The sequence below is a fragment of the Accipiter gentilis genome, chromosome 8 (assembly GCF_929443795.1).
Source record: "Accipiter gentilis chromosome 8, bAccGen1.1, whole genome shotgun sequence".
Classification (NCBI taxonomy): Eukaryota; Metazoa; Chordata; class Aves; order Accipitriformes; family Accipitridae; genus Astur; species Astur gentilis.
Window position 1 is genome coordinate 37367437 of NC_064887.1, and position 12626 is coordinate 37380062.

Here is a 12626-nt window from a genome sequence, read left to right on the forward strand (position 1 = left end):
GGAGGATGTGCCACTGGGAGTTCTTGTCCTGCTAAGATTTCATGACGACCAGCAGTGAGATATTGCCATCAATAATTAACATTGGACCAGCCTTGCCAAAATAAATTCACCAAGTCTGTGGCAAGGCAAAGGTTCCTTGATTTTGCATATCACTCACCAGTTTTCTCTTGCTTGCTGTCCCTGCATTGCTGAGGTTTGAGGTGAGCTTTGCTGCACAAGTCGCTTCACTAGGGAACAAAAATAGCTGAGATGCCCTCTCAGCTTGTGATGAACTGGCTCAGCTGGAGACACCACAGGCTGAGCACCTCCACGCCTGTTCTTGGGGGACCCCTTGCCCCATACAGGGCAGATGGCTGCCTTAGACGTGGGTGAGCAGCAGCACGCCAGGTATCACCAGAGGATGAGACCTGTTGTCACAGGAGAGGCTCTGTCTCAGGAAGGTCTCCTCTGAGGAGTAGATGGAGGAATAAACCCTGTGGGAGCCAGCCAGGCATCGTCAGCAACACCATCTCAAGGTAGTTTAGCAGAACAGACAGCGGCAAAATTACCCCAGGGGTTAACCGAGTCCCCCATCTCTGCCACTAGTTCATACAGCAGCTGAATCCTGGCATCGCAGGAGGAGGAAAGCTCCCCAGCGAGGTTTGGAGGTAGCATCGTATGCAGCCCAGGTGCATGGCAGGCGAGAGGGCAGCTTTGCCAGGCTTGGTGGGAGCCAGCAGACACACTCTCCTTTTATCACCATCACTGGGCTCTGCTCCTTCATTCCACCAGAGTGGCCAGCAGCTGCCTTGTGTTAATTAAGAATAGAACAATCACTCTTAATCAAAGGCCAGACTGATGGCAGCAGCAGCAGCAGCCTGCCCATCTCATGCTCTGCATACTGCCTGGCTCATCCCACCTCCACTAACCCCATGCTCAGGGCAGCGAGGAAATAACAGGGGCATAATTGTTTCTCTCTGATTGCTGCCCAGCCGCAATATGCCACCACAGCCTGGCAGCAGGGACAAGCCCGAGGCAGCTCCCAGGGAGGGCAGAGATGACCCCTTGCTTTGCTCAGGAGCTGTCTCTGGCAGCTGGTGGGTCTCCAGAGGTGCCTCCCCACCGATGTGATGCTGAAGTTAACTCCTCATGCACACAGACACTCCGCTCGCTTTGGGAGACAAGGTGGGGAGCTTTCTCATGGCAGCAGGACACACGCGGTTCTTCTTGCCATCCTTTCACCCTAGCACAGACCCTCCTCTGGGAGCTGGCACAGCACCTCCCAAAAGCCATTGAGCGCAGAAAGTGCTCAATACCTTCAGCATCAAGTAGCAGATGTCTCCAGGATTGCAGTCTGAGAGCCAGGCCCCTCTGTCCTCCCAGCTCTTCCCTCTTAAGTTTGCCCTGCTTTATATGCATCACCCACTTGCTGCCCGCAACCTTTCCTTGTGCCATGTGGCAGAATCATTCCCACCTAAATGCTGTCTCGTGTAAGTAGGGGATGCCTGCAGAGCTCAGATCCATCTTCCCTGGGAGGTTTCTAAAGTTCTGCCCCAAACGCCCAGAGCTCTCAGCAACCCCCTCCTCCACAAGCATGCTTTCAGCACCGGGAAACTCCCAGCACTCTCCTATTTATAGCTTCACACACCAGCTTCCATTTTCTTTTAATTAGCTGACTCCCTCTCAATCCCGCCTAGATGAGGTGAGGGGCAGCCAGAGCTGTTTGGCTCTCGGGTACCTGATGCTGCCAGTGCAGCACCGAGAGCGCTCTGGTGCGTTGGGTGAGGGTGCTGGGAGCAGTGCTCCCAGGAAAATTTGTGCCTCCCTGCCAGCACCCAGGAGAGTGAGGACAAGGATGAGGAGGAGCAGGGAGCTTTTCCATCCTCCGTCTACAGGGATTTCCAGCAGGCAGTGGGGGAAAGCGTCCATGTGAGGACTGTGCGCTGGCTCCATGTTTTCCTTTCCCCTAATACTGATGATGCGAGGTTATTTCAGGATCTGGCAGTGATTCACGCACAAAAGTACAGCCTCAAGCTACCAAAATCGGATCCAAGTTTTACGCTCCTGGCCTGGTTTGGTCCTGGTGTTTGCATTTATGCCTGTTTGTAAGACAGAGAAAATCAAAGCTCTGTGCTTGGCTTGCAGGTGAAACTTGGTGACCAGTTGAGTTAGGCCTATCTGTCCAAGAAAGTACCAGCAGAGGTCAAAGTTGGCGGTGTATTGCTGTATTTTAGTTAGATGACTTGTGTGAATGCAAGTTGCAGGTATACTGTCAATCCTGCAGTGCCAGGGGGAGAAGGAGTGGCACTGTCACGGGTGACCTGGCTAGGGGGGACCAGCGAGGGTGTTGGTTATATCTACTGACGGCACACTGTGGGGTGGGCTGGGAGCGTGCTGGAGGCAACACTTAAAATCCAACAGCGTCTCGAAAAAGTGGAGAAACAGCCTGGAAAACAAAAAAAAAAAGTATAGTTGCGTCAAATTCCTCTGGCAGGGGCAACTCATATCGCCACTGGGAGAGGCAATGCTGGGCACAGCTCCCCCAGGACCTGTGGGGAAAGCCCTGCTGAAGGGTGAGAAGAGGGTGCAGGGAGCCTGCAGTAAGGAACCGAGGGTGGGGACACCTCCGTGACCAGGACCTGCACGCCACGGGCACTGAGCTCCACGTGCATCTCCCACTGTGGCAAATGCACACACAACCAGATGTTTGGTAAATGCACTCTGTTTTGCACGCCCAAACCAACAAACCGTGGGGGATTTTGACACTTTTGAATCTGGGGTTTGGTCCAGATGAGAATGAAATCTTGAAAATCTACCCGACTTGGAAACACCAAGCAATTCCTCTACAGAAACAGCACGTTTTGCTGGGAAAATGTTAAATTGTTTTGGTAGTGTCAAAACATAGTATGATAATTTAACATTTTATGTACAAGTCAAAATGAATCATTTACCTTCTTTAAACACTATGTTTAAACACCCGAAATATCTGAAAAGCCTTCTTTTTTTTTGACATGGCTGTCAAATATCATCAAACTTGGCATGTTTGTGAATGGAGACATGTTCCCTGCAGCTCCAGCCGCCTGCATTGGTGGGAGAACCCTGGCCAGGACGGCCGTGGGGGACAGGGCTGCGAACACAAAAGGCCATCCATCCCGCACAGGGCTCTGCTTTGGGCAAGGAGCAGTTCCCCATCCCATCATAAAAATGATGTGCTTGAGAGGGTAGTTTTATTTTTTTCTTGCTTGGGCAACAGGTCTGATACTTTCTGCTTAGGTTTCTTTTTGGGAAAGGGAGGTGAAAGGAACCCCCTGACGGAACTGAGGGGGTTTGCATCATGAGAGAGCAGTGGATGCAGTCACTGGTATAAGCAGGAGCTGGTTTTGTCCGACAGCCCCGCTGATTGTTTATTTTGGGCAGGTTCTGGGACCAGTTTGCAGCTCTTTCCCCATTTCTCAATGTGCCTACACGCTAAATTATCTGTAATCATTAGCAAGTGGGCTGTTTCCTCCTTCAGACACAATTAGTGGGCAGGGTCCGGAAAAATCTTCCTCAATCTCATTTCCTTCACAGGATGCACTTGGGATGCCGGTACTGCCTTGAAGGAGGAGGCAGGGCGCAGCCGCTGCCCAGAAGCGACCTTCCCCATTCCCCAGGGTACAAGCATCCCCCCCTCCATCAGTCCCCAGGGACTGCCCTGGGCAGGGCGGGGGGGGGGACAGGTAAAACCCCAGCTTGCGGGTCAGCGAGGCTGAACGAGACACCCACTGGCACCAATTTTCAGCAAGGCGAGGCAGGGAAATGCAATGGCACGGGGACGACATGATTTACGGTTTCTTAGTCAGAGGAGAATTTGCTCTCCCTGTAAACCCTATCCTCGCAAATAATTCAGCGGGTCACAAAAAAGCATAAGCAATTAACAGCCGCTTCCCAGCCCCGACCTCTGCTGAGGGCAGGTCGCTTGGCTGTTAATTCGGTCGCTCCCTGAAGCACAGCCGGCTGCCAGGGAGCGATGCCATCGCCCGGGCTGCTCTGCCGCAGCCGGCGTTTAGTCCCCGCAAAAGGTGGCCGTGGCCATCGCCTCACCCTGCGCCACGCTGGGGACCGTGACGTGACTCGGGGGACGGCGGGGCGAGCGCTGCCAGCCGGGGAAAGGGCTTTGTGGAGCAGCAGCTCTTCAGAGGGCTGAAGGACTAAGTGAAGGGGAGCTTTGGATTTACACTCAGGAAAGCTGGAATAAATCAAAGCAATTAAAGTGCAAATGAAGCTTTATGCAATGCGGCATCCTAACTACCTGGGAAGCACGTTGTGTATACTTTTGCCTTGCTCGCTCCCTCTTTTATTTATAGACAGAATTCAAATCACTTAAATAATTTAAACTAATATGCCAGGTAGAGCCAGGGTTCGGGAAGTGCCTGCTGGCATTAATGAGGCTGCGTTTTGACAGTGGCTCCACAAGCCCTCCAGGCTTGTCTGCGGCTGCTTGCTCCCCAGACCTGGGAGTCGGGTTTTGTGTGGGTGCGTGGCGATGCCGGCGGCTCTTGGGTGCTGTGCCTGGTGCCATGCGAGCGGAGGTGGGAAAGGATGCGGGAGAGCACTGGTGGTGAGTGGCTGTGGGTCGCAGATGCCGGTAACGGCAGAGCTAGCGGTAATTAATCACACCGCAACGAGCCACGGGCGTTGCGGTGGGAAGCACAGTTTAATTTTCTTCCAAACTGCCTGGGCTGATGGTGAAGCAAGGCTGTGACCGCATGTTCGCAGGTAACCACAGGTGCTGGATAGCAGCTGGGAGGGCTGGGAAAAACAGGTACAAGACCAAGAAATAACACCGCAGCCAGAGCAGAGGCACCAGAGTAATAAGGGCAGGGCTGGCTGCCCCTCTGCTGCTCGTTTTCCCTCGGGGCCAGAGGAAGCAGGGCAGAGATGAGGGTGCAAACCCTGCACTTCAGTTGGGTTTGGACCCACTGGCAGGACCCCGAGTCTCTCCTGGAAATCACAGCCCCCCCATTCCCACCACAGCCTCTCCCACCCTGCAGGGACTCTGGGAAGGGGCAGGCTGGGCTGGGAAATGGGGTGTCCCCAAGCAAGCCCCGGAGATGGAGGGGGGACACGCCGCTGCTGCCTGTCCCCGTGGCGTGCTGCCAGTCTTCACTGGTGCGACTGGACACTGCCCTTGGGCCGCTTCTCGCCAGCTGATCACAAGCTGCTGTGGGTGTTGTCGAGTGCATTTGCTCACTTCAATGCAAGCAACGGAGCTGTTTGCGTAGCATAGTGGTAGAGGAGAATATGCAATTAGGGATTGAATTTTGTCCCAGTAAGGAGGCCCACAGTTGCCGAGAGTGAAGCATCGCTGCAATACCTGCTCGTGGGAGCCCTGGCATCAAGTGGGATGCAAAGGCTGCTAGATCCCTTCCCGTAGGAAGCTGCCAGCCTGGCTCACTGGCATCTGTAACACTCTGAGCTCATTACATTAAGGTGAGCTGCCTTTTATTTACAAGAATTCCTGCAGGAAGAAAAATTTCTTGTCTAAACAAATATTTGCCTCAGGTATGCTCTTGTGGCTATCTGACATGCTCATTTTCTTGTTTAACCAGCACATTTCTCAAGCATTTTCTGAATGTACTGTCAAAGGCAGTCACTTAAAAAGTATGAATCAGGATTTCCCAGAGTAATGGTTGTTTAAAAACTACCTGCATTTTTTGATAGCCCTCTGAGGAGAGTTTTATGTGCCCCCTCCCTGGTAAGATGGTCACACATCACTCAAATGGGCAAGATCTGCTCCACAGATAGGCAGAGACCTCCATATTGCCATACAGCACCGGGGCTGCAAGAGGTGGGGAAAATACCAATTATTGCACAGCTGGAAAATAAGAAGAGCTTGCACTGCAGTGAATGCTTGGAAACTATTTGCAAAAGGCAAGAGAGATGCTCGCCCTGGGTAATACAGGATTTAACCCAAGAGAAAGCAGCGCTCGAGCCCCGTGATTCAGCTCAGCCTTGCGATCCCCTTCCTCCGCTCCAAAAGGTCACCATAATAAATGAACATATTTATCAAACCCATCCCAAGCTGCTGCAAATCATTCAGGAGCAGACGGGAGGGAAGAATCCACCATTTGAGCACAATTTTGCTGAAAACGTTCTGCTCAGCACTGGTGGTGAAAGACTTATTTGCTGCTGATATAAACACCATGAATTAATATTGTCTGGTGCCCTGCGTATTCACCATGAGGCAGGGTAGGGTTCTTCTGTGTGCTTTCATGTAGGCATGAGGATAGCTTGGGCTGGGAGCGTGTGCCTTCCCCTGGCTTCCCAGACCACACATGTAATGCACAGGGGCAGAGGGGCATGATTTACAAGCAAGCTGCTTCCTAACCTTAACGTGCTGTGATGCACCCACTGCCCTTTAAATAACCGCTGTCTTTTGAAGGCATAAATACTTAAGGGGGAAAGAAAAAAACCACCATTCCCTCCTGAAAGACCTAATTTATCTGGAATTATCCATCCTTGGCTATAAATCCCCTGTAAAACTTGGCATGAGTTTAAAAGCAGTTACAGCAATGACTGTATATTTTTATCCGAAACCTCAAGAAAGAACAAATTGAAGCCCTAAATGGCAGCTACAAGACGTCGCAGAGAGCCGTGCTGGTTAGAGCGGGGCTGCAGTGAGTGTCTTGCCTGGGAAGCACCGTTTAGGGGTACACATGAACCCCCGCCCCCATCTTTTTGGTTTCTTTCTGAGCAATTCGTGCTTGAGCAATTATTTTAACACACCGGTTTTCCCTGCTGTGCACGAGTCTAACAGTGAACTCAGAAGAGCAGCCTCGGGGTCCCGGCTGGTGCGGCAGTTTTTAAGTTCCCTGCTAACATTTGCTGAGCACCACATCCTTGCCTGCCACATCCTTTGGGAACCAGGGCACAGGTACGTGCATCCCTGGTGTCCCCCTACTCAAGCGCACGTCGGGGCTGGCTCTGACTCATCTGGCTTCCCACTTTTTCTTCTTTGTTCTTCTTCTCTCCCCGAAGCAGGAGAGAATCCAGGTTTTATTTAAATGAGGCCCCATAAACATAAGCAGCTGCAATACACTTCCCTGTGCAAAGTAGGCCAGGTTTTTAATGGCTTACAATTCCTTAGGCTTGGCTTCTTCCCTTCAACCTCCACTTCTGTCTCTCTCCCTAAAAGATGAGAGAGCCCAGATGCGTGTGTGTCCTTGTTAAGCCAGCCGGTGGGGAGCAGAAGCAATGCCACCGAGTCCCGGGTGGGCTCTGGCACCGAGTCCCTCAGACAGCTCCCGGGGCTCTCCCCGGTTCCTGGTCCCCCTCCTGCAAGCAGGGATGCCCCCCGGCCCCAAGCGATGGGCAGCCAAACTGCATACATTTGCGGGGTTCAGCTCAGCACCTTTGCAGCCCTCCAAATCCAGGTCTAGGCTCAGCCTAACCCCGGCGGGCTGGGTAAGGAACGCTCTCAGTCCCAGCAGCCTGGCTGCGTCACCCCGGAGATGTTATCTTTTCCACCGACCGGTGCCGAGGGCTGGCGAAGCACGGGTTACATGAGAGACGAGGATCCGTGGGCAGATGTGACCGTGGTGGCCAGGCTCCGCAGGATGAGATGGGGTGATCTATAGGGGGGGTCCTTGGGGTCAGGGAGCTGCTATGGCATAGCTGTCACACGGCGTGCTGGGATCTCATGCCACATCGGGGACAGCTTTGCTACCCCCTCCCCTGCCATGCTGGGGACAGTCCAAGCCCCGTGTGCCAGCCCTAACCTCACCCCCACTGGAGGAGGGACGTGCCCCACACCCTGCGAGCTGCTTTACCCCCTCCCCTGCTGCAGCCACGGGCAGGGGTCTGGCAGCGTGTCGTGCCGAGCGCTTCTTCACACCCCATCAGCTGCTCCAGCGGTGAGAAAAAAAAACCCAGAGCCCTCTCCGGAGAGCTCACCTTTATTTATTCCTTGCTGGAAGCTGAGCGCTCCTTTCCTCAGTAACTGGTAAAATCCCACGGCCGTAATTTAGCAGAACTGCCCCCAGGCTGGGAGCTCCACAGAGCGTGTGGGTCCCTCTCCCCGCTGCAGCTGGGACACAGCCGGGCTGGGATACCCGGAGCTGGGGGTGCCACAGCCCCAGTGGGAATTCACAGTGTTAGGGGACACTCGTGGATCTGCCTGTCTCCACCTGGGTTGCGCTCCTGCTTTCTCTGCAGGAGCACCCAGGGCTTGAGCTTGTTGCGGAGTTTTGGATGGAGAGCGCCTGAGGAAGGGCAGCGCGCCACGTTTGCCCGCAGGACACCCTAGGCTGTGTTCATCCTCAATAAAAAGCTGTTCCGCATTAAGCCACGCACAGGGCATGGTGTCCCGGCAGTGGGCCAGTTCCTGGTGGGAGCCCAGCTCATGCTGCAGTGTGGTAGGAGCTGAGGGGGGCTGTCATCCTCAGCATCCCCTGGCCAGCACGTGGAGGGACCCTAACGCTCGTTCTCTGCTCTCTTTTCCAGGGATGGAGGGATGCGCGTACAGCTGGGAGCAGCAGGAGCATGGCGCGGCCCCACGGGGATAGGTGTGAAGGTGATTCCCCGTGAGGACAAAGCGCAACCCCCCCAGACCCCAGAGGAGCGTGGGGTCTCACTGGGAAGAGGAGAGCTCCCCTTCCTGCCCTGCCAGCCAGGTCTGCCTGCTGCCCGGGCACCGACTGCGTTTCCAGAGATCTGTACCAGGATTTGGGGCTCGGAGCCCAGTGCTGTAGGATCACTGGAGACCCTGACAACAATGGGGGACCCGCCACGGAGGAGGGACATCCCTGGAGGAGTCCCTACACTTCTGTGAGCCCTGGCTACTGGTGGCAGAGGCTGCTTGAGGTTGGGCTGCTCGGCCAGCCCGGGGGCAGAGCCGTGGTGCTTGCGGGGCACGGCCAGCGAAGGGCGAAGAGCCGGGGACAGGGTCTGCAGGGGCAGCCCAGAGCCCCAGGAGAGCGGGGCTGCCAGCCGAGCCGCTGCTTCTCCGGGGACCAGTTCCTGGGGCTAGGGGACGGAGCAGCCCTTGGTGCCCGGGGTTGCCGCAGATGTCTCCCCGTGCCCCGGCAGGACCGCTCCCCTAGTGCCGGCGCGGAGGGAGGGCCACTCGTCTCACCATGGTGTTGCCGCCGCCCGACAAGCGCCACGTCTGTCTGACCACCATCGTCATCATGACCAGCATGGCCTTTATGGACGCCTACCTGGTGGAGCAGAACCAGGGGCCCCGCAAGATCGGCGTCTGCATCATCGTGCTAGTGGGGGACATCTGCTTCCTCATCGTGCTGCGCTACGTGGCGGTGTGGGTGGGGGCGGAGGTGAAGACGGCCAAGAGGGGCTACGCCATGATCCTGTGGTTCCTCTACATCTTCGTGCTGGAGATCAAGCTGTACTTCATCTTTCAGAATTACAAAGCAGACAAGAAGAACCTGGAGACGGTGGCCAGGAAAGCCCTGACCCTGCTCCTCTCCATCTGCGTGCCGGGGCTCTACCTGGTGCTGGTGGCCTTGGACAGCATGGAGTACATACGGACCTTTCGGAAGAAGGAGGACTTGCGGGGTCGCCTCTTCTGGGTGGCTCTCGACCTGCTGGATATCTTGGACATCCAGGCCAACCTGTGGGAGCCACACAGGACTGGCCTGCCCATCTGGGCAGAGGGGCTCATGTTCTTCTACTGCTACATACTCCTCCTGATCCTGCCTTGCGTGTCCCTCAGTGAGATCAGCATGCAAGGGGAACACATTGCCCCGCAAAAAATGATGCTCTACCCTGTCCTCAGCCTGGTCACTATTAACATCGTCACCATCTTCATCCGGGCCATCAACATGGTCTTGTTCCAGGACAGCAGGGTCTCCACCATCTTTATCGGCAAGAACATCATCGCGATCGCCACCAAGGCGTGCACCTTCCTCGAGTACAAGCGGCAGGTGAAGGAGTTCCCCCAGAATGCCATCGCCCTGGAGCTCCAGCAGAACTCCCTCTCCCACAACCAGACCATCCACAGCGTGCAGGGCATCCCCCACGAGCCGTCGCCCACCAGCGAGATCCTCGACACATGAGGGATCACCCCCCAGCCGAGCGTTGGTTCAGATAGCCCCGCGCCGAGCGGAGGAGGGATGCTGCTCTCTTGCTGCGCGGGGTGAGCGTGATGGACAAAATCCCGGCAGCGAGGGCTCTTCTAGGCACAAAACACCGACCATGTTTTAATTGAGCTATGGAGTGTCCCCTAGACGTCTTCATCTCAGGTATAACCCTAGGAGCCCTCCAGACAAACCAAATGAACTTGCAAAGGACCTGAACCAGCTAACCCTCTCTCTCCCTCCTGCCACCATCTCCCCTCCTGAGCAAAGACCACTAAGGTTGCAATGTCCCTTTTTACTCCTCGAGCACCTCACCTTTACTCCAAGCCTGGAATGAAGATTTTGTTACCGGAGACCTTTTTATGGAGTGGGGACAGGGTCATAGGTGTACGGGTTGGGGGGGGGCGGGGGGGGGGAAGGTGGGACATTTGAACCAGTAAACCCTGTGATTGTAGATGTCTCTTATCTCCAATGGTTGTGTTTACAGTTTCCTATTTATAACGGCTCCCGGGAGCTCCCGGGCTGCCCCGGGGGCCGGTGTCCTTGCGGTCAGTGGTGGGCGAGAGCAGCAAGCCCTGTGGCGAGGAGCAGGGCCAGTGGCCGGCACGGGTCCCCTGCCCCGGGACGAGGGGGACTGCGCCTCCACCAGCGCGCTACGCCGACTCTGCCGGGAGCAATATTTGGCAAGCTAAAGCTAATCTAATGCTGGTGTTTTATGTCTTTCGTTCACTCCAAACAACTCAGCACAATATTTCTATTTTTAGAAGGGTCTCTCTGTCTCTCTCCCTGCCGTTGCAAGCCTCCCTGCCTGCGGCAGCCGGTACAGCCACCCTGGCCCCACGGGCACCGCTGCAGGCAGGCACGGGCACCCAGGAGGGCTTAGTAATAAGGATGGCGACGATGCATTTCACTCCGGCATCGAGCGTTTATAAAGAGGGCTGCTTTCCACAGCTACTATATTTTTAAAATAAAATCTTTCCAAAAAAAAAAAAAAAAAAAATCCCAAAAAAGAGCCGGGAAGGATGTGCTGCCCCAGGCAGGCGGCTGGGCTCGGGGTTGGGCAGGGGTCTCCTCCGCCGGTGGGTGCTGTGGCGAGGGGCTCGGCCGCCCGTGGGCAGCAGGGTGGGAGGCGAGGGCCAGCCGGACAATAAAAGCCCCGTGAGAGCAATGGCTTCTGGTGGTCTCTTTTCTGCCAGCGTGGGGAGGGAGGGGGGCAGCTTGGGAATGAGCTCCCGTATGGTCCAAATCACTTCTCTCCTCCTATATCCACCTCCCCTGGATCCCCAAGTGCCTTCCCGAGATGCTGTGCCCTGCACTCATCCAGCGGTGGGCACAGAAAGCAAATAAATCATTTTTTCCAGCTGAAATGCTGCCCCAGGGGTTGGGCGCCTCTCAGCTGCCTGCACCTGGGGGGTGGCGCGAGGGGACAAGCAGAAAAGCTGCATCTCAAACATGCTGAAACGGGATATTTTTGCTTTTTCTAAACCAAACATTTCGTTTTGCGGAGACAGAATAAAATGCCTGATGCTGTTTACATTTCTCTTCCACATTTTCTCCTGGCTCTGCTCGCTGAATTTGACCTAAATCCACAAATCATTTTAGTCTCCATCTTTTCAGCCCATCATGATCTGTCCAAAACATTTCACCCAGCCCTGATCCAGCCTTCCAAATTTAGCACCAGGCTATCACAGCCTTGCTTGGTCACTCTGTCGCCCAAGGATGACCTTGGGGGGTTTCTCTACCGGGAATAAATCCGCTGAGAAATATAATGATATCTTTGCCAACAAAAGTGAGTTTGCAATAGATTTAGCCAACTGGAAAAGTTTCTTCCTCCTTTCCCTCAGAGAACATGAGAGGAAGAGGGCAGGTGATTTAAAAGGTATTAGCAGAAATTAATTAAATTGCTAAATTATTCTGGAATACCTATGGAATTACATATTACATCTCTACTGGTGCCATTAAAATACATGCGATTACCATCAGTACAATTAACTCCCAAGTATCTAATAACATTCTGCCACTCTTTTAGGTAATTAATTTATGAGCCTTTGTTTTACAGCTCTTCCCCAGAACTGAGCGGAGGAAAACCTGCAGGTGCTGGCAGCGCGGTGCTGCGCAGCGCAGGGCTGGGACGTGCCAGCTCAGGCAGCGCCCAGCAGCAGGCTGCACCCGCAGCGGTACTTTATCCTGGGGATAAAATAAATTACTCCGGGGTTACTCTGACAGGTTGTTGTATTTTTGCTCTGTCGCAGCCTGATAGCTAGCTCTGCAGCCATGCCTTATATTGGAATAAGTTAATATTCCCTTGGGCCTGATCTGTTGCTAAGGTTGCTTGGGGGGGGGTGTCTGGCTGTGCTCCCTGGGTGGAGCCTGCATGGAAAGGGAATAGTGCTTTATCCCCCTGGTGCCATAACCTCCAAGCAGGCTTAGGAGTCCCCACAACCTTCTTCCCAAGACTGCAAGACCCTGCTTTCTACGGCTGACATGGGGTTGACGTCTTTGTGGAGAGGGGTGTCCTTAGGGACGGGCTGCCCTCAGGCCCTGTGTTAGGAGCCGGAGTGGGAGGAGAGG

At 54.6% G+C, this 12626-nt stretch overlaps 1 protein-coding gene across 1 annotated transcript in view; it reads left to right on the top strand.

Annotated features, from left to right (window-relative positions):
* The window catches only part of TMEM121 (transmembrane protein 121), a 37214-nt gene extending 26000 nt beyond the window's left edge, over positions 1-11214 (top strand). The window contains exon 2 of the mRNA XM_049808142.1: positions 8464-11214. Coding sequence (XP_049664099.1) covers positions 9096-10034 — 939 coding nt within the window. The 5' untranslated portion in view covers positions 8464-9095 and the 3' untranslated portion in view covers positions 10035-11214. The remainder of the gene's footprint in view (positions 1-8463) is intronic.
* The last annotated feature ends 1412 nt before the right edge of the window (positions 11215-12626 follow it).